The sequence below is a fragment of the Rattus norvegicus genome, chromosome 3 (genome assembly GCF_036323735.1).
Source record: "Rattus norvegicus strain BN/NHsdMcwi chromosome 3, GRCr8, whole genome shotgun sequence".
Taxonomy (NCBI): Eukaryota; Metazoa; Chordata; class Mammalia; order Rodentia; family Muridae; genus Rattus; species Rattus norvegicus.
Window position 1 is genome coordinate 39,632,661 of NC_086021.1, and position 21,157 is coordinate 39,653,817.

Below are 21,157 nucleotides of genomic sequence, written 5' to 3' on the forward strand. Positions count from 1 at the left end.
CCCAAACCCAACAGACCTCGTGTGGGGTGCGACCACGCTCACACGGTAAGTAATCTTGCTGGGGCTTCTATAATCTGTAACCTGTCTAGGGACTGCCCATTGCTGGAGTGGGGCCCTGGCTGGTAGCCCGAGACTGACTGCTGCGCGAGAACAACAGAGTTGATGGACCCCGGGGGCAGGAAGGGCCCTCCACAGCGCTTCTGGTTTAACACCAGTGACTAGGATGAACTATCCAGACAGAAGGGATCTAAGGGAGGGAGGGGTTTGTCCAGCTTACAAGTCCAGGTTACATCCGTCACTGAGAGGGGTCAAGGCAGGGCTTAGGCAGCTGGTTCCCTCCAAACAGTGCTTGCTTGGTGCGTGTGCTTGACTACTCCTCATTGATCTCAAACACTTGAGGGTTTAGCCCATGAAACGGTATCGCCTTCACGAAGAATTATGTCTACCAACCTCAGTTAACAGTCGAGACAATCCCCCATAGACCAATCTGTCTAGGAAATCCCTCAGTGGAGACGCGCCTCTCAGGTGATGTCAAGTTGACAGTTAAAACTAACCAGGAGATGGACTCTGCAGTTAGGAGCACTGGTTCCTCTTCCAGAGGACCCGGGTTTGATTCTGAGCACCAGCATGGCAGTTCACAAATACCTGTTGCTCCAGAGACCCAAAGCTCGCTTTTGGCCTTTGTGGGCAAAGCATAGACACAAGCAAAACAGCTCCACACATAAAAAATTAAAACACCAGCACAGCAGTGGAACCCAGCCCTGAGCTGAGGCGAGGCAGGAAGCTGCACACACATTATCTGTGCAGCCACAGGCTCAATACGGCACCTGGCCCATAGCATGCATCAAGGAGCCAGCCAGTAGCACAGCCAGACTGCTACTCAAGGTCTCCCTGCTGATCTCAAACTCACAACACAGCTCAGGTTGGGCTTGAACTCATAATTCGTCTGCCTTCGACCTCCAAAGGGAAGGCTGCTATTGCATGTGTGAGCTTCATATCTGGAATATTACTCAGAGACTCCATTGCCTGGTCACTCCACCAACACCGAGTAGTCCTACCACTGTAATCACAGGTCAGATGTGATTTGAGCAGGCTTCCAACATTAATGGAAAGATGGCTCACAGACAGCTGGTACAACCTGTGGCCAGACCACGGAAGACACAGGGGTCACATCTAAAATAGCTAAGTGTAGGGATGAGGACCAATCTCTTCCCTTAAATGCACACACTAGCTTGCCAGTTTGGAAGACGCTAGCCATAAACTTGGGCAGAGGATCCGTGCCAAGCCTCACAGTGGCATCTTTACCAAGCATCCAGATTACAACACCGGGGATGTGGCCTTCTATATCTGCAGCTATTTTAAGAACCACAAATCCTGTTTCTCTTCTTCAAACTAATTAACGTTTATAAGTAGGACTGAAGTGTTTCTTGTGACTGCTATGGAGAAGCAGATCCCTACAGTTGGAAGCAAGTGGTGGGGTGGTGAGAGACTGTCAGAAACACTTCTCGAAAGCACAGCTACGGTAGACAAGAACTACAGCTCCCAATTAGGCTGGCCTCCAATATCTGGCATCTCATATCTAATGGTTTAAAAGCAACCAGCAAAATTTGCAGAGTCCAAGGGTTTTTAAAAGATGGAATCTTTCTTTTTATTTTTTCTCTCTCTTCCAAATGATAAATCGTCGTGCTTATAAAAGCTGAGGGTTTTTCGACATGGCAGACAGTAGAGATGAACAAACCACAAGCTGGGGGCGGGGTGGGGCGAGGCAGGGCGAGGCGGGGCCAGGCGGGGCCAGGCGGGGCCAGGCGGGGCCAGGCGGGGCCAGGCGGGGTTGGGTGGATGTAGAGACTTGCTCAAGGTCAGCTTCAGAGTGCACTGTGGCACCAGCAGCCCAGGACCTCACCTCCGAGCTGGGTCAGAGCTACATCCCCCAGGAGACTTCCTTTTTATTTTGTTTTGTTTTTGTTTTGTTTTTTTAGGGTCCCCGCTCATGCGAAGTGACAAAAACTTCATGGAAATTAGAGGGATCCGTTTTCAATGTGAGGCAGGAACGGAGCAAACGCTTTGTACCGGGGATCACTTTAATTAGACTAGAAACATGGGCACTGTTGACTTACTTGAGTCTTGCTGAACTCTTGTTACCCTATCCGTTTGTTTAGATAAATTCCTGTCTTCAAAAAATAACACACACATGACTTGAATAGAAGAAGCCTGTATACCATTTGCCCTCTGCCTCTGTGAGGTCTGTGAGGTCTGTGTCCAAGGATTCAACCAAGGATGGGCAATCCTCTGGAAGGAAGCGGCATTTTTACTGACTGTGTCTAGCCTATTTTCAAAGGGTCATTTCCCGAACAATACAGTGTAGCAACTGCTTAGGCAGCATTTACATTGTATTCGGTATACAAGGGTATCTGCAGAAATCTAAAGTATATGGGGCAGGGTGGGGGGGCAGTTACATACAGACTCTACTGTTCTGTGTAAGGGACTTGAGCATCCACAGGCTTTGGTACCATGGGGGATGCTGGGAAGGACAGCTGTATTTCAGCATGTGTCCATTTGTGAGGGCTGTAATAACATTAATGCTAGCGATGTTAGCCCTGTGCTATTAGTGGTGCTCCGTACTGTGGTATTAGATGAGTATAAAAGGCTAATTATCAAACAATTACCACTCATGAAATGCTTCCCATATCCAGGCAGCGCGTGTGCTGTGTAGATTAGGCACAGAGGTTCACTTCACCATCACAACACTTCTGCTAAGCAGCGTTTAACTATTATCAACTTTTTACTGATGGAGAAACCAAGGATCAGGGAAGTCAACTGCTCCAGTTCTCACAGAGAGCAAATGGAAGAGCTGTTCTCAAATCCAGGCCCAGAGGACTCGGAAAACTTCTGCCTCCGGCACCACAGAAGACAGCATCCCCGTCTGTCAAAAAGGGGCTGCTTCAAATTCTATTTCCAGCGAGGGCATTTCGAGATCCAAGGGTAAACTCAGGGGTTGGAGGACGGCCTGTCCTCCACAGCCATCCTGGCCTTGTCCTGACAGAGAGCCGAGGGAAGTAGAGCTCACACCGGCCAGGGCAGTTGTATAAAACTGAAATGCACGTTGTTTCAGAGCTCCAGCAAAATTTGGGAGCAAGGTAGAATTTGTCTACTGTTCCGCCTTAAAATATTCATGAAGCAAAGAAGCACTTCGGCATTCAATAGTTAGACGGCTAAAATCTGCAAGTCGTGTTTACTGATCATGAAGGAAGGACATGTTCCTAGAAGCACTGAGGTTCCAATCAGCGATCTTGCAAGTTGCCATGTTACAGTGCAAAAACAAACAAACAAACAAAACAAACAACAAACAAACAAATGAGACAACAGTGTTGCTGTTGCCTAGAGAAAAAAAAAATCTTCCCCACCACTTTCTCTGCTGGAGAGAAAGGCTGAGTCAAAATTAAGAATGCATCTAGGTTTCGCCTGCAAACCAGCTGTGGGAGAATAAAAAGGCATGGGGGAGGGGGGTAGCAACTTCTCCCTCATTAGAAGAATTGTTTTAAATGGGTGTGATGGTGCCGTAAAGGTTAGGTTTGACAGTTGTTAATATTTTGATTGTCTTAAGAAACCCACACAGAGAGCCAGGGAAGGAAAGCGGATGAACAAAAACGTGAGTTAATGGTGGGGCCCCGTGTTGTTCTCAGTGCTCTGGCTGCAAGCGTTATGAACAGAATTCAAGCTGGGGCATGCCTTGCTCTTGGAGTCATTGGAAAGCTGTGTCCAGGGTGTCCCTCCCCCGGGGGTCACTGTCCACCTCTCACGAGGCTCCTGATTATCTCAGCACTAAACGAGGGGGCTAAGGGAGTGCTTCCCAGAGGGTGTCTGATGGTGGGACAGACTTAAAGCCAGAGCCAGGTAGGGTAGAGACGCTGTGGTTGGTGTGTGTGTGTGTGTGTGTGTGTGTGTGTGTGTGTGTGTGTGTGTGTGAACTAGAGTGTCTACCGTCATCCTGAAGTGGTGGAGTTGAGTGGGAAGAGACAAGAGAGGCTGGCAGCAGGCTGAGATCCCAGATGTACTCCTTCTGGGGTGTCACAAGGACAAGGGGAGGGTCTGCATGCAAACTGATGAGTATGCAGGTAACGTGAGCCACCCCCCAGGAAGAACCCAATAGACACTTCTGGAGAGAATGTACCCTGAGATCTGTTCTGATCCCTTATTTTCTCCCAATAACTATTATGGTTTGGATCTACAATGTGACCCCAAAGCTTATGAGCTGAAGGCTTGGCCTCTAGTGTTGCAATATTCAGAAGTGGGGCCCAGCTAACCAGACCACGAAGGTCCTGGTCTCATGAATGGGCTGATTCTTTGGTGGGTGCATACTTCCTGGGCTCTAGGGATGCTGGGGTCGGGGGAAGCTGTAGAAAGTAGAGGCTGGTGGGAAGAAGCAGGTTACTGAGGGCTTATTCTCGAGGTGACATTGTGTGCCCTTCCTTCTGCTGTTATGAGGAGAGTGGCTTGGCTCTAACACATGCAGACCATGAGGCTCTGAATCATCACAATGGAGTCAAGTGGCAGCGACTCCTCTGAAGCTGGGAACTAAGATTAATAAAGCCCTGCCTGCTTTGAGGTGTCCGCCTCAAGCACTGAGTGATGCTCCAGTTGAAAGTGCAAGGCAGGCACCGCTCCACCATTATCCCACTGTAGAGTGCGGGAAGCTGGAGTTCAGGGAGGTTAAGTGATTTGCTCTGTCACACGCTGAAACTTTGAACCCGTGTGTACTCATCCCAGGGCTGCCTTTCCTTTGCTATGTCTTGTTTGACCTTGGCTTGGTTACTTCCGGCTGCACGGGACTCATGAGTCCTTTGAGACTGATGGTAACATTGCAAAGGGGAGCTTTTTGCTTTTTCTTGTTTTCACCAGGTTTTACGGTCTCCACCTCTAACTTCAGCCTTAGTTCCTTGTTCCGCCACCGGCACCTGCAGAGACGTATTCTATCTCCCACGCCAATCTTCGAAGCTACACATGGCTCCTGCTTTTGGTTCTCTCTCCTCTGAGCTGAGACATCCTCAGTGTATCCCTTTTCCTTCCTAGCAGAGGATTTCAAGATCCTCTACTTAATCAGGCCTTGGAGGACAGTCTAGTCTCTGTCCCCATGGTGTTTCGCAGGGTGCATCTTGTGTAGACATTCCACCTCAGCTGATTTCGGATGCAGGTTAACTCCTCCTGCCAGCAGGAGATGGGGTCCCAAGACCCAGAGCTGAAGGCAGCCTTCCTGTGCTTTGGATTCTTGGCCTGGAGGCCAGTGCTCTGAGGAGCCCTCTACCTCTGCACCAGAGTTCATCTCCTTCACTATCTCCACCCCTGACAGACCCGGCACAGTGCACAGTTGAGCCAAGTGCCCCTTGAGTATGCCAAAGCTGTTGTGTGGCTCTGAGAGACTACCAGTGAGTTACAACTGCACAGATGATAGATAGGCAACCACTCCTGCATTGCTGGAATAAAACACCTTACAAAGGAAAACTTAAGGAGGTAAGGGTTTATTGTGGCTCGACATAGGTGGTTACAGTTCATTGTGGGAGCAGGAGTATGAGGTGGCTTTGCTTCAGTCAGGAAGCAGAGAGAGAGAAATGCTGGGATTCAGCCCCCCCCACCCCCCACTTTTTTAAATTTAGGATCCAGGTCCCTAGCCTGTATTCAGGATGGGTCTTCCTGCCTCAGTTAAGCTAGTCTAGACACCCAGAGACAGTCCCAGAGGCTTGCCTCCTGGGTGATCGATCCTAGGTCTTGTCAAGTTAATGATCAATATTAGTCATCACTTAAAGACAAGATGGGGTTGGGGATTTAGCTCAGTGGTAGAGCGCTTTGACTAGCAAGTGCAAGGCCCTGGGTTCGGTCCCCAGCTCTGAAAAAAAAGAAAAAAGAAAAAAAAAAAAAGACAAGATGTTCCTGCATCCAGGGGCTGGGCCTGCGATCGGGCCTCTGAACTGCTGTGGTGCTGTGGCGCTGTGGGTGGGGCAGAAACTAAGCGCCAGGAGTAAAAGCAATACATGCCTCCGTGGGAGCATGGTTGCTTTTCTAGCTTTCACGAGTGATGGGGCTACAGATATTGTAGTCCCCATTTTCTGGTGGCCAAGAGGCTTCATTAGGACCGGGTTGGAGCTTCTGCTGAGGCTTCCACTCCACCGCCATCCTGCCTCACATTCTCTGGGGCAGGTCCGCTGGTCCCCTCAATGGCGTTCCTACTGCATTCTGTACCCCACCAGGTTCAGGTGCACTGCTGACCCAGCCTCAGGCACAGTTTGACATGCAGAGGTGTTTTTCCCTGTGCATCCACTGACTTGCTAGCAGCTTCCATGCTGCAGGGGAATAGCACAGTCTGGGGGAAGAGGGGATCCACTCAACATTAAGGACACCGCCCACCATGCCAGGGAGAGCTGGTTCTCCAGCTGGAGGGGGTGGGGAGTAAAGCTCTGTTCACAAGCAGCCCTGACTTGCAAGGGTGCAGGGGTGGACGGGTGAGTGTGAGGCCGGGTCCTACTGCTCTGAACTGCTCAGATCCGGCCCTCTCCCACGCCCCGCACATTAGCCTCTGCCTGGAGAGTTGCCTGGAGAGTGAAGGAAGAAATGGAAATTGCATGAAAAGAGGAGGAAAGAGAGCAGCTGGAGAATATTGCCGACCATTTGGTGTGATAACCCAGGGCTCTGGGGAATGCCAAAGCGGGCCTTCGTTCTCATCTCTCATTTCTTTTAATCTAGCAGATAATTAGAGGGAAATCAAATCCCTCCCCACAGCCAAAGATTAACCTGTCACGGCCGTAGCTCTTCCTACTTACTGCACCACCGCTTCTCCCACACTTTCTCCCTAAACAGCGTGAGCACACACACACACACACACACACACACACACACACACACACACACACACACACACCCCTCTCACACAGTGGACCACTTACTTCAAACTATTCAGATTGGACATTTCCCAGTGCAAGGGCTCTCCCAGGAATAAGCAAGATTCTCCCTCCCTCCAAAGCAAGAACTTTTCATTGCTTTGCAGATTTAAAAAAAAATATATATATCCAACTGAAAAACTCCCTTTTATGGATGAAGGAAGCAGAGTGCAGAGTGAGGAGACAAAACCTTTTATGGCTATAAATGACAGAGCAGGGATTTACCTCTGAAGCATCTGACTGCAGAGCCCTGTGCCTACCCACTCTGCTCCCCATCTACTCAAAAAAGCCATGAGTGGCTCTCTGCTCTCTTCCCTCAGAGGACGTGGTAATTATATGCAGGGGAAACAAACCCCTGCCTAACCCTTGATAAAAATCCTGCCCACCAAGGGTCTAACTTCTCTCTACACCCCAGCTTATGCTTCAGCCCTTCCGGTTTGGGACCTGACTGAAAGCCTAGACACTTCCTGGTGGCCTGAGATTCTTTCTCACACAGAGTTACCTGCTCATTTGCTTAGCCCACATAAATCGAGAGACAAGACATCGTTCTAGCTCACAGTGAAGAAACAAGACAGGTCTCCATTTTATTCACTGAGGCAGTCTCTTTCTCTGAACCCAGACCAGCCTGCTGTCCCACAGAGATCCCTCCTCCCTGGAAACACAGGTGACCTCTACCATACTCTCTACCACACAGGTGGCCATATCACACCACGCTGTTTTTTTTTGTTTTTGTTTTTGTTTTTGTTTTTGTTTTTGTTTTTGTTTGTGTGTGTGTGTGGGGGGGGGTTCTGGAGTCTGAATTTCCATCCTCAGGGTTTAATGTGACAAGCACTTTATCCACAATGTTAATGTCCATCCAGTTTCCCATCTCCACTCTTATAGGGGGAGGGTCACCTGCATACCAGTGGTAGAGGGACCCAGATGCTGCCTGATGTCCCTCTGGAAGAACACTCCTCAGGAAATCCACTTTCCCAGCAGCCTCGAAGTGGCTCCCTCAGCAGACTACACATAGGAAAGGCTTACTCCTCATTCAACGGTTCCACATTTTGAGATGGAAATAACTTGGTGTGTTTCACACAGAGAAACTCGTGTATCATTAGCCACCTCCTGTCTGTCTTCCCATGAAACCGCAGGCACATATTTCTAGTTTACTGACAACCCGTCCGAGCCTGAGACCTTTGAGGACCAGAGAGTCGCCTTAGGTGCAAACCACAATGTCCCCAACCTTTGGAGGGTTGGGTGATGGAGTCTCCAACTTTGGCCTTAGATAATAAAATTCTGGCCCTTTTTCTCCAGGAATGGCACACACATACACAAGATCCTGTGTCACCTCTGGGCTCCTTCAAGACCATGCACATTCCGCTCTGAAAAAAAAAGGAGCTCTGGATTCTTTCTTTTGACACCAGGCTGCCCTCCTCTGGGCTCTGGGTTTCCATGGCTCTTCCTTCTGCCTCCCTCCTCTCTTAGATCTACTTCACACACCTGCCTTTCCAGCCTCCCTGAACTCCTCAGAGCTCGCTGCAGAGCCTCCTGCGGTGGCTGTTTCCTCCCCCGGGGACGTCCTTCTTCTTGTCTTTGTATTTCAAGCCCTACTCTGGCTTTACACCTCAGCTGAAGTGCTGTCTCTTCATCTACTTAAACAGTTCTTCCTGCCAGGAAATGCTGTCTCCATAGCTCTTCCTCCTTGACAATTTCTCCTTGCATTCGCTGTGCTTAGCCTGCTCCACATTATAGGTCTCAGTGTACGGGTCTCGCCTCCCCTCCTGGGCTGTGAGCTAATTGGCTTCTGGCGTCCTCCTCTTGACACACAGTAAGTGCTCAACAAACACTGGAGATAAAGCAGTCTCGTTTCTCTAAGTCACCGCTGATGCAAATGATATGCAAACGAACATTCCAACAGCGGCCTTACCTTGACCCAGACTTCTTCTATGTAGATGACACCTCCAGAGGCACTTGGGATCTGTGTATGCGGCTCCACCGGGGTCAGCGTAAAGAATTCTTTGGCATCAGCTGAACTTCGGGGTTTTAATCAGAGATCAGCTGTGGTGTAGATAGATGGACCAATCTACAGGACAGAGAGACGGCTCCTCTGGAAGACTCTTTCCAGAAGCATGATCACCGTCAGAGGGTGCCGCCCCCTTTTTAGGATGGCATGCTTCCTAAAGTGCGCATAATTCTGGAGAGGTGGCTCCGGAGTTAAGAATGCTGGCTGCTTTCTCAGACAACTGGGGTTCAATTCCTAGCACTCACATGGATAAAATAAAAATCATAAGTCTTTTTAAAATATGAATACGTCTTTCCTATTATTATTCAGTACAGCCAATGCAAGTGGGAGGAGTCAGTCTGTGAGCTTTCTGATCCGTGTGCTTCCTCTACTCTTCTTGAGGACAGGACACAGTCACAGTCCTCGGTCACTCCCAGCTATGCCAACGGTGTGCCTGGGGAGGTTCCTCTTCTCAGTTCTCTCAGAATGCTTCACCTTTGTCCTGGGTTCCATGTAGAATCTCTCTGCTTTGGAGTTTCTACCTGTTGGTTCTAATGGCGGAGGATTCCAGAGACATGCTTGTCAAGGTAAGAAGGAAAGAATGGCCGTCTCCAATTGCACTGAGGCATCAGGCAGACTCCCTCTGTCTTTTACAGCAAACAGGGTTGTTATCATGGTGGGAAGGGGTAAATAAAGTGGGAGTAGACTGCAACAAGTTACTGTGGGAAAAGGGCCCTCTGGGCTTCCGTAAGTCATGTTGCAAGCAGCTGTAGTTGAATCAGAGGCAAGCGAAGGTAACCCAGCTTCCAGGCATCGCAAGCTCCATAAAATCTCCTCAGATTCCTCCATGCCTCCATTCCTGGCACCCTTTATAAACTCTGGGGTCCCAAAGGGTTGTAATTTCCAAGGAGAGTCCAGTTACCAGACAGAACGACATCCAGGAAGGAAGGGCAAGTAAAATGGCCCCTCTGGACCGAGTCTCGACTTTTTCCTCAGACTAGGACCTCATCTGAGAACAGCTGGGGACTATGTCTGATAGATTTTCAAAACAAAGACTTGGACAACCAAAATCTATATAATAGACTATATAAAGATTATAATCTATATAGATAATAATCTATTAAAACTCTTAACACATGCTATAGTATGGCTGAATCTCAGGGACATTATACAAAGGAAAGAAACCAATTACAAAAGAGTGCTTATTGTGAAACTCTGTTAAAACAAAACAAAACAAAACAAAACAAAACAAAACAAAACAAAACAACCTACCAAGGGCAGGAAATCCATGGCAGATAGGTAGCCCCCAAGGATGGTAGTGGTCAGCAGGGGGTGGGGAGGAGAGAGATCGGGGATGTCGGAAGTGCTTACAGGGATGGGTTTCTCACAGAGTGACAAACATGTTTGGAACCTGGTAGACTGATATCCCTATAACACTGGAGATGTACCAAATGTCACTAAATATCACTGGATTGTACACTTTTGGGGAAGGGGTTGCTTTGGATCAAATCTAAGGCCTCAGACATGCTAGGCGACTTTCCATAATCGAGTCACACCTCAGGCCCTCAAGGTGAATGCTCTCAAAGTTTACAGTATATGAATTTTACTTCCACAGTCTTAAGAGTTAGCCTCCTTAGTTCCATGTTCTTTGGGCTCTTCCACTGAGCCCCAGCAGGGACGGAAATCAGTAGTGTCTAGTTACTAAAAGGTTTCCGGTCAACTTAGCTTGCTGTGGTGGTTGTCTCCCTGCTTTACTCCAAAGGTAATTTCTCCTAACCTCCCACACACACGAGCCCCAGCGACATCTTGCTGCCTGGTGTCTGCGGTAGTCCATGGTGATCTCCCCACCTCAGATTTATGCTCCATCACTGGTCATAAACTCACAATTCTGCAAGGATATAACGACCAATCCGTGCTTTGGCTTGTTTCCTCGCCGAGCAGTCAAGTGTACGTTAGAGACTTACTGTCAACAGTATGGTGGCACTTCACCTAAGACCCCAGGCTCAGGGAGCTGAGACACGAGAACCAAGTACAAGTTCCAGGCCAGCATGGCCCACACAGGGAGGCTGCTTCTCAAAAACCAATGGCAAACCAAATTTAGAAAGCGCCCACTAAATTGTTTCATTTGGATGTAGTTATCGTTGATCTATTTACATGCCCTTATCTATTATGTAGACTCAAAACAGCCATGCGACTTGCTGAAGCCCTTACTTGTAACTCACTACAAAGTGAAGACTTGCATGTTGTCTCTTAGCCACAAAAGAAAGCATTTTTTTTTCTTGTTTGAGACACCATCTGATTCTGTAGCTCAGGACTGGGCAGGAATTCACTAGGCAGAGCAGGTTTTCCTTTGTTCCTCGGCCTCATGAGGATTACGGGCAGAAACCCTCATGCCCAGCAAAGGAAGTACCGTTAGCTCTGTGCAGAAGGCAGTCACTGGGGTCAGGCTCCTCTGCACACAGAACTCCTGTGACTGCTCCCAGTCTCACAGGAGCAGTCCTGGGGGTTACAGGAACCAGGTTGTATGGAGGTGCAGGGTGCAGGGTGTATAGTACCCTACGTGCTGGCACCTTTCTAATGGTTCTTCTGCACCTTTCCCGGGAAGCCTGGGGGTCTCAGGACATCTGCTTAATTAAGATTGAGTGGGGCAAATGAAATGCCCCCACCCCAGCTGTTTTGATGACAAACACCCCAGGAAGGAACTAAAAAGGACCATACCACGGGCTCTAGAACTGGGCATAGAGACACACACTTTTAATCCTCCTGCTTCCGGGGAGGCAGAAACCTGAGGGTTGTGAGTTCAGGGCTTGCCTGGGCTTCATAGTGAGACCCAAGTCAAACAACAGCAAGAGGAAATGGAAAACTCTGCTACTGCAGGTAAATTCCAGCCTGGAGTTCTACTGTGACATTGCTCAATACAGTTACAATGGCGTGGTCTCAGAACTGCAGCCACAGGCTTTGGCCTCACAGCCCTACACATTTTTATGTTTCCCCACCCTGTGCTCCATCCCGTTACTGCGAGCCATAGGAACTGAGAATAATTTCAGCCTCAAGCCTGGTAAAGTTACCTCAGTAACAATTGTTTATGTGTTCATGCACTTTGCAGACTGCAGTGTGCTCTTGTGCACGCTGGCTAAACATAAAGTAAAAAGGTGAAATTAAGGGAGAAGTCAGTAAATGGCACTTAGCGAGTCACGCATCTCCTTATGCTACAGGTAAGAAAGAGGGAGATGAAAGGGTTTCTAGATTAGAAATGGAGCCGGAGCCCTAAAAATTCTATCCCTGGATATCAATACAAACGTCAATGCTTTTTAAATTAAAAATGAGACACTGCTGCTTATGACTTGACAAGTTATAAAATGCCTCTTTCGTCCTTCCCAATCAATGGTCCTGGGCTCCTTGGCAATTACATCTCAAATCTTCAGCTCTGGTGGATTGTGTAGGTAACGCGAAACAAGGAAAGGGAAGAGGGGTGCCCGTCTCGCCGTGCTGCTTTACCGTGAAGGGCAGAGCCTCTGCTCCTCTGTGCTTGGTGACAAAGGTTAAAGAATGCTCGGGCCTCCTACCCGAGTACTAACTGGCCCTGACTGTTTAGCCTCTGAGCTAGGAGGAGACGGGCGCATCCAGGGCGGTATGGCTGTAGGAGAGACCTCCGACGGGCTGTCTAATCCCAAGTGATCAGCCCTAGGCACACATATGTAGCAGCAACACTGATATGCTTGGTAGATTACATATATGATTTACATATACATATATATGATGATCGAAGAGGAGGTAGTGACTATTAAGTTAGAGTGATGGTGGGACGGGCACGTGAGGAGCTGGAGAGGGTGAGTGAGAAGTGGAAAGAACGCAAATATGGCACCCATTCAGGAAATTTGCAAAAGAGAAAAAAACCTTTAACTTAAAATTTGAAAGTATGCTCGAGCCACACCATGGACTTTGAACTTCTTATTTCCAGTGAAGACGTCAGAATACCGATGTGTCAAGGTCATCCTAAAATAATCTGTGCCACCATGCTGTAGAAAGCCACCTACTTCTCTCTGTTGGGAATCTCATCTTGGCTGCTGAGATCAATAACCATTACAGAAAAGATTTTTAAGGAGTGTGCTCTATGGCGATTAATCTGACTAAATTGCAGCTCTAATTGGTGTTTTTTTCTGAGGGTGAGTAGTGAGAGTAGCAGTATTTAGTCGGTGGCCCTATCATTTGTCCTCTGTCGGGCCATAGATGCTCTGAGGACCTGGAGGCCCAAGGACCTCATCTCCGAAGCAGGAGTCAATGGAGGCCACACAGACAGAACTGGCTGTTGGTGATGACATCACTCTCAGGACAGATCAGGGGAATGGTTACAACCCAGCCTGCCTGAGGATAATATGACCAATCTTAAAGACTCACATTTCCCGGAAGGTATGTTTGTTTGCTTGACCATGGCTGCCAAGATGGGGCACCCAGGGAACTTGCAAATGCATGAACAAACCTCTAAGTCATAGCCATAAGAATCGGTGTTGCTGAAGGTGGAGGCTGCTGTGCCGGCATTTTGAAAGCTGCTCTGGAAGGTTCTTGTGTGCAGTCAATGGTGAGAAACATTGCTGTAAGGTAACTTGCAAGCAAGAGCTGGGCTGCAGCCCCATTGATGAGGAGTCTCAGCAGAGGAGCCCAACACCACTTGTTGGGGAAGTCAGCATTCCTCCCTGCTTCGGGCCATGGTGGTTAGAGCTGAAGGTCTGGGAGCTTTTGGGCCAGTCCAACACGTCACGAATATGGGAAGAACTCAGTCAACGATATTCAGTCGCCAGCAAACACTTTGTGGGAACCTGACGTGTGTATGGTGGGGGGACAAACAGAACCAACTGGCCAAGCGAAATATCCTTCATCTCGAGGGTGCTTGCTTGGAGAGTGAAGCGGGGGATGTTCATCGTCCCCCTGGGGGTCCCCATGGGTGGCTGCAGGGGCATGTGGGGAGGATTTAATACGGACTTGCACTAGAGGTGTTAAAAGGCGATGGCATCCACTCTGCAAACTCAAAGCTCACCCACAGGAGTCAAAAGCAGCTTGAGGGAGGACAGAGATAGCTCTCTCCGTGCCCAGCTGCTGGGGTCTCCCCTGCATGCTGTCACACTCCTGCCCACAAAATAGTGGTGAGCAAGTGTGGAATCTGTCACTGAGGAAGCGGGGGTGGGGGTGGGGGTTAGGATTTGGATGGCTGTGGGAAATGTATCACTGGATCCCGCTCCTCGTCAGTTCAGTGTGTATTGGTTGGTTGGTGGGTTGCATGTGATGCTGGGAATTGGACTTAGGGTCTCACACAGGCTAGCATATGCTCTACCATTGAGCTGTACTCTCAACCATTCCTGCTCTTGAGTTGCTGGTGACATGGGACTATTTATGAGATGTGTGGTCTCTTCATTTAGTTCTCAAGAAGTTACTTCACCTGCCTGGGACACAGCAGAGACATGAAGGAACCGGCAGAAAGCAGTAACACACTAGAGACTTACTGGATCTCCCTTTTCTTCTTCATCGGGTCCATGAGGCGCAGCGTGTCTCTGATCACGGCCACCTTCACTTCTTCGTCCACCAGGCTGGGGATATTTTCAAACACTCCTGGAGAAAGCTTGGAAGGTAAGAACTCTGAGTTAGAGCCAAACTGTGACCCAGTCCCTGACTGCCTCTGACGAGCTCAAATGGTTGTGCAATTATACATCTGGCCTATACGAATCCATAGAAAACAATTTTTAGACCTTCCCTCCATATTAGCAAGCAAATTCCCTTTTATAAAATCACAAAACTTACAAAGAGGAACGCTAGCACTATGGTTTTGTTGGTGGTGGTATGGTTTTATTTTGTTAGCCAAGGCTAGCCACTGACTTGATATGTAGCTGAGAATGGTCTTGAACTCATGACTCTGCCCTCTGGACTTCTGGGACTACAGATGTGCACCACATGCCTGGTCTTAGCACTGTGCTTCTTGGATTATTTTTCTAAGAGCTGAGAATGTGAAGAGGGTTGAAAGAAAATTAAAAGAATCCAGATAATCCCCCCAAAGCCCACTAGTAATTTTAGGGGTATTTCCTCCAGCTTTTTAAATGTGTTGTGAGGGGCAGCATAGGCACTGTTAAATGTACTGTTTATCTTAGTGGCTCAAGAACATCGACATGGCTAACTCATAGTCATAGAATTTCAATTAGTTCATCTCCGGAGGCTAACTAATTAGTTCATGTCAAAACTGATGGAAAAAAAAAAAACTGATGGAAAGACTCGATGCTTCCAAGTTTCCCACCTTAAAAATGAGGAGAATGGCATGCTGGGAAATTACCAAGGGTCGGAAAGGTCTCATATTAATAGACTCTGTTTGGAGCTCGACAGAACTAAAAGTATTTGACTCAAACGAAACTTTGCTGTGAAATTTCAAGGGTGGCAAGTCTTGGGCAGTAAAGGAGTTTGCAGGGGTTTGCCCGCTGCAGCCTCAAGGCCCAGGGGGCGCTCTGCAGCCTCAAAGCCTAGGGGGCGCTCTGCAGCCTCAGACCCAGGGGCGCTGCATCACTTACTTCGTACTCATGCTCAATCCTCATGCTGGGGTTTGCATTCACTTCAAGTAGCATGGGCTTCAGGTTTTTCATCAGAAGAATGTCAAAGCCTAGAATCTGGGCAGAACAGACAACACTCAACATTATCCCCTGGGGCCACAGGTTCTTCTCAGGGATTGCATATGGTATTAGGGACATTAAGGGAAAAATAAATTCAAACTCTGTCTCCAGCCTTGGCCTTGACCCTGACCTCTGACCTCCTCAGCCCTTGCTCCTCTGGGTGTACTTGTCTGACCAAATGGATAGCAGGCCTTTTTTATGGAAACCTTGGTAATGGGCTGTGTTCCCGTAGTGCCTCTCAGCACTGTCTGTGTCGCAAGCGCCATAAAACCATGACCCCTTTCCTTTTAACAGGCTTTTCATTATGTTAAGGACTCCTAGCAGTCCACTGACTTCTCTCCTGGCCTTTGTCCACTTCCCTCTGCTAAGTTACTTCTTGGCTGAATCTCTGGAAACCCAAGGCCACCCTTCTTAACCTGGTGTGCCTGAGTGTCTCGTAAGGTTTCAGAGCAGCTCCTACAGGCCACACCCGCTGGATCAGTGTAGAATGGGGCAGTCACCCTCCCCTGGGTGAGCCTGTGTGTGTGTGTGTGTGTGTGTGTGTGTGTGTTCCTGTTCCTAGGACTCCTATTGATGTGCACATCACACACACACACACACACACACACACACACACACACACACACACACACACAGCATTAGTAACTATCTGACGCACCAAAGACTCGGAATCTCATTAGATCCTATGAAAACACTCTTAGAAGCAGAGTTTGGGCCTCAGAAAGCACCATGGGTTTCCTCAGTGCAGCCTGCCTAGTGTGCGCTCGTTGGCTTTCACAGCTAAACCAATCACATGTGCCTCCAGTATTATATGAGTGTATGTCTCTTTGCTCAAAAATCACAGATACTTTCCTGACGGTGACACCAGAGCATCAAACCAGGCTGGAAAGCCACTCCAAACGTGGGACCCTGTGCAGTGACTCCACACATTTCCCCACCACCACAGGCCGGGCCGCACTCAAGGCTCATTCCAGCACCAACTGCTGGGCACCTGTGCTTGAATCCAGCACCGACTGGCACCAGGTGAAGCTCGGCCAACCAGCCCCCCCTTGCCTCTGAACCCTTCCTTAACAAGTCTGTCAGACCAAGTGCCCCTTGCTCTCTCCCTTTCATAGTCCTCCACCTGCTTAACTTCTCATCCTTGAGATCCTTCCTCATGAGGTTCAGACTTGAACTCCACAGACCTCAGATTCTGGGGTGGGGGAGGGGGTCTCTATCTCTACAGAAGGAAGAACATTAGAACATTTCCAACAACATTGACACAACCCTGGGGTCTCAAAAAAAATAATGCAGGAGGACAAGTGGAAAGAAAAGATAAAGGTACAGTGTAGACACCTCTTCATCTATGGACCTCAGAGGGAGAGATGACAGGAATCCATTTGCTCATCCGTACAGAATATGCATTAGTTAAATGATAATTATCAAACTGTATTCATCTATATTAATGAAATCAAAGTCTGGATGGCCATTTTGGGGAATGATTCAAAATGAACTTCTGTCTTGGTGAAGGGCAATCAGGATGAGGAGCTGGGAAAAATCGCCCTTGGACTATTTTTCTTCCTGTGGTCATGAAAAGTCAGGGATGGAAAGCAGTAGATATGCTGCATGGATCACGGACCTGCTTAATAATAAATGACACGTGGGTATGAGTGATGAGGCCTTTAAGAGATCTGGTGACATCATCAGGGTAACTTTGGACTTGGCCCGAGCCACGTGCTGCAGGTGAGGCCGAGGACAATGGCTGGTGCCAGCGCTGGTCATCCTTAACTGTCTGCCCCACCTTTCTGCTGCACTTTAAAAGTACGGATTTACATTTTTTCAAAGGAGGTAGACACTTTTCTGTCCCAGGCCCGGTGGACTGGTAAATGAACAAAAACATTGAGAGCTGGAGGAGGGGGCAGTTGATGCCGTCCACTCAAGAATCAGAATTTGGAATGTATTGAATCTTATGTGCTTTGGAATCAGAAAGTCCTGGGCTCCCGTCTTAGCCCAGTTTCCCCCACCAGCTCTTTAACAGGTTTTTACTCTCTGAGCCCATTACCTTGTTGAAAAATGGGCATAAAATAGAGGCCCTACAGGGTCATGAGTCACGGCTATGAAAAGAAGTACCTGAGACTGTGCTCACCATATAGAAGGTGACCTAGGCTAGCTCTCTTTCCAGTTTCCAACTGAGCCATCAGCATGAAATTGGAATGGCATGGGTATGCTGTAGAATCGCAAGGAGCCACTCATGTTCCAGCTCTGCTTTTGTGACTGAAGGCAAGCTTCTCAGTGCCTCTAGGCCCCACTGTCTTTACCTGTAAAATGGGAATGAGAGCTTTCACACATTGGTGCGATATTTACCTAATAGTTTCTACAACCAAGCACCGTCAAGTCAGACTCAGAACGGGATACATTCTGCAAACACCAGATGGACCGTGTGCCTAAGGAAGCTCAAGCAATGTTATAGCTTTCCTAAGTTTAAGGACGTCTGAATTATTTTCCTCTCAACAAGTTTGCTGATGAACTGTCTTGGACTCAAAGGACTGGGAACAACTTTGATTTGGATCTTGCCATTAAAATCCCAGACTGTCTAAACTGGAAAAAAAAAGTCTGGAATGTTCTTGGTCCACAACTTCCGAGGATGGTGTTCTTTTGGAAGGAGGAAGCCGGACAGATTGGATCAACTTTGATGCATTTTTAATATGTTACTTCCAGGAAGAGACGTTTGTGTATTTTTCTTTTTGTCTTTTTTTGAGAACCCATTAATCTTGTCTAGACCCTTCTCTTAGGAGGCCCTAGGAACCTGTTGCTTGGGAAGGGAAGGAGCTCCCTCTAAGTCTGTCCTACAGTTGCAGCACGGCAAGCGTTGTCAAATGGAGAGGTGGCTTTTCAGTTGTGTGATCTGCATTATGGAGCCTTTCAACCAACACTTACATGGTGAGGCCTCCAACCTGAAGGCTGCCCTGGCATTTAGAACCATCTGGGCTTCACTGTTGACCTCTAGAAGCTCAGACTGAGGTGGAGAGGGTCCTGAGTGACTGACTGTAGACTCACACAAAGACTTCGAGCTACATTCCACAGAGAGAATGCTCTCTTCTGAGTGAGCTATAGATCACCCAAATCAACTATTCTCAACAAAGGAGGTCTGGGACTCCTCAAAGCATACATGTAACTACCAATGGCCTATGAACTCTAATGTTCCAATGAGTCCCATCTCCCAGGATTCAAGAGTTTGTGCAACCCCCAACTAGCTCTACCCACTTGAGTGAGAGCTAGGTTTATTAGTACCTGTTTCTGACAGAAAGGCAGAAATGATGGCGTGCCACTTTCAACATTAAGTTAAAAAAAGGATAGTGGCTTCTGTTTTGGGGTGCTCTTCTCTACTCTGAAAGAAGCCACCAGGCATGCAAGTGAGCTTCCCTGAGGAGAAGGATAGAATTGACCTGCCACCTGCAGTCTAAGGGCTAAGGACCTAAGGGCTGTCAACACTGAGTGAACTTGGAGGAGGACCTTCCTCAGGCAGGCAGGCCCTGAGATGACTGACATCCTGGCCAGCCTGGAGACTGGAGCCAAAGACACATCAAATACTCCCAGGTTGTTTTGTTTTGTTTTGTTTTGAGAAGGGGGAGGGACCTCACTGTGTAGCCCTGACTAACCTGGAATTTGCTATGTAGACCAGACTAATCTCTAACTTGCAGAGATCTACCTGTCTCCTCAGTGTTAGAATTATACCCCTAGATCTTTAAATTTTTATTATGCTGGGGTTTTTAGATTTATTTATTTTATTGTTTTCTGTGTATTAGTATTTTGCTTGCTTGTACATTTGTGCACCGTGTGTGCCTGGTGCCTGCTGAGGTCAGATGTTAAAGGAGTTGTGAGCCTGCATGTAGGTACTAGGGATTAAAACCATCAAACAAATGCTCTTACAGGCTGCGCCAACTCTCCAGCCCCTCCCTGTAGTTTCTTGATCACCAGGAATGCTGAGATCACGAAGGAAGGCTGTTTTGGGCTGCTCATTTGTCCTCAGTGGTAGATAACGAGCAAAGCATCCTTTTCCTCTACAATCTACACTGCTTCCTGTATTCCTTACCCAACCATCGATCGAGTCAAAACTCCTCCCTTCACCTTACAGCTGCCTGGTCACCAGCTCCCACAGGAGTTTTCTAGATCTGTCCAGTTCCACTTCTGAAACCCGGCTCTCAGCTCTCACCTATCTGATTTCACACTCATACTTTTAAATTAAATTATCTGGTGTGAGATGGCAGGGTAACTCCTAGAATGCAGGTAGAACACTACTCCTCCTCTGCCTCACTTCTGCCCATAGAGGTCCAAGCCCTGTGGCGTGCCCCTCAGTTAAGGGTCTCTCACAGCATCCTTACCTCCTCTCACTCCTGCTCATCGCGGTTCTAATCACACAGCTCTAGCTTGCTTTAATTTGCTGTGTCTCTCCGACCCTCTTCTCTTCTCTTCCTCCTGGATGGCACTATTTCTTTGTCACTCAAAGCAACTCAAAATAAAGCTCTGTGGTCTCCAGGGCTCACATTTTTGAGGAGAGAGGACCATGAGCAAGGTAAGAACACAGAGCCTGGCACAGGGGTAGAGGCCAGGGAAGGCCTTCCTGAGGAGGAATCTTTTGTTAGCCACTGTCTTTTGACTCACACAGCCTCTCACAGAATGTGTGTGTGTGTGTGTGTGTGTGTGTCTGTCTGTCTGTCTGTCTGTCTGTCTGTGTACATGTCCTTCTTCCTTTCAGTGGAATCAGTCTTTTTTCCCTGGCTGCTGTAAGGTTGTTCTTATCATTACTGGTTATTCACAGTTTGATTATAAGTCTTATGGTGGTGTGTGTGGGTTGGGGTGATGGGTTGGGGTGGGGGTGTATGACGTGTGTCCTGTTTGAAGTTTCTTGGTGTTTTTGCTTTGTTTTAGTTTGTTTTTTTTTTAATCTTTTGTTTTGTTTTAGCTTCTTGGAGAATGAACTTCTGTTATGTTTAACCGTATTTGGAAAGTTTTCACTACCCGTTCTTTCCGTGTTCTCTGTACTTTCTTTCCTCTGCTGTCCTGGGACCCAGATGAACGAGTGTGAGGTCTCCAGGTCTGTTCCGTGATTTGCTTCCCTGTGCTCCTCTGTGTAGTTTTGCATGGCTCTGCTGGTGTCTTCAAGGTAACTGCTACTTTCTTCAGTTTGTCATGAATCCCAGTCAGTGAAACCTCACATCACTAACAAGATTCCATTTTGGTTGTTTTCTTACTGCTTCTTTATTTTTCTTTAAGATGGGGTATCACTACACAGCCCGGGCTGGCCTCCATCCCTCGGCCTCGGCCTCAGCCTCAGCCCCAGCCTCAGCCCCAGCCTCAGCCTCAGCCCCAGCCCCAGTCCCAGCCCCAGCCTCAGCCTCAGCCCCAGCCCCAGCCTCAGCCTCAGCCTCAGCCTCAGCCCCAGCCCCAGCCCCAGCCCCAGTCCCAGACCCAGCCTCAGCCCCAGCCTCAGCCTCAGCCCCAGCCTCAGGCTCAGCCTCAGCCTCAGCCTACTCGGTGCTAAGATTGCAGATGTGGACCAGCATGCTTGCCTTAGATGTTAGTCTTTTTAGAAGCTTGACTTGCTTTTTTAAAGGACG

General features: G+C 48.3%; 1 protein-coding gene and 1 long non-coding RNA gene across 10 annotated transcripts in view; one reads left to right on the plus strand and one right to left on the minus strand.

The window, feature by feature from the left end:
• The window catches only part of Ttll11 (tubulin tyrosine ligase like11), a 225,180-nt gene that overhangs the window by 124,947 nt on the left and 79,076 nt on the right, over positions 1-21,157 (minus strand). For all 7 annotated transcript variants that reach the window (XM_063284853.1, XM_017592137.3, XM_001071863.8 and 4 more), the window contains 2 exons: positions 15,462-15,557; positions 14,412-14,527 (listed from right to left, as the gene is read on the minus strand). In XM_063284853.1, the coding sequence (XP_063140923.1) occupies positions 14,412-14,527; positions 15,462-15,557 (212 nt within the window). The remainder of the gene's footprint in view (positions 1-14,411; positions 14,528-15,461; positions 15,558-21,157) is intronic.
• LOC120101534 (uncharacterized) overlaps positions 1,945-21,157 on the plus strand; it is a 28,504-nt gene continuing 9,291 nt past the window's right edge. Inside the window, exons 1-3 of one of the 3 annotated variants that reach the window (XR_010064765.1) lie at positions 1,945-13,323; positions 14,328-14,535; positions 16,405-20,989. This is a non-coding gene — a long non-coding RNA (uncharacterized LOC120101534). Of the gene's footprint in view, positions 13,324-14,327; positions 14,536-16,404; positions 20,990-21,157 lie in introns of those variants that run through there. The other 2 variants (XR_005502116.2, XR_010064764.1) reach the window with 2 other exon arrangements.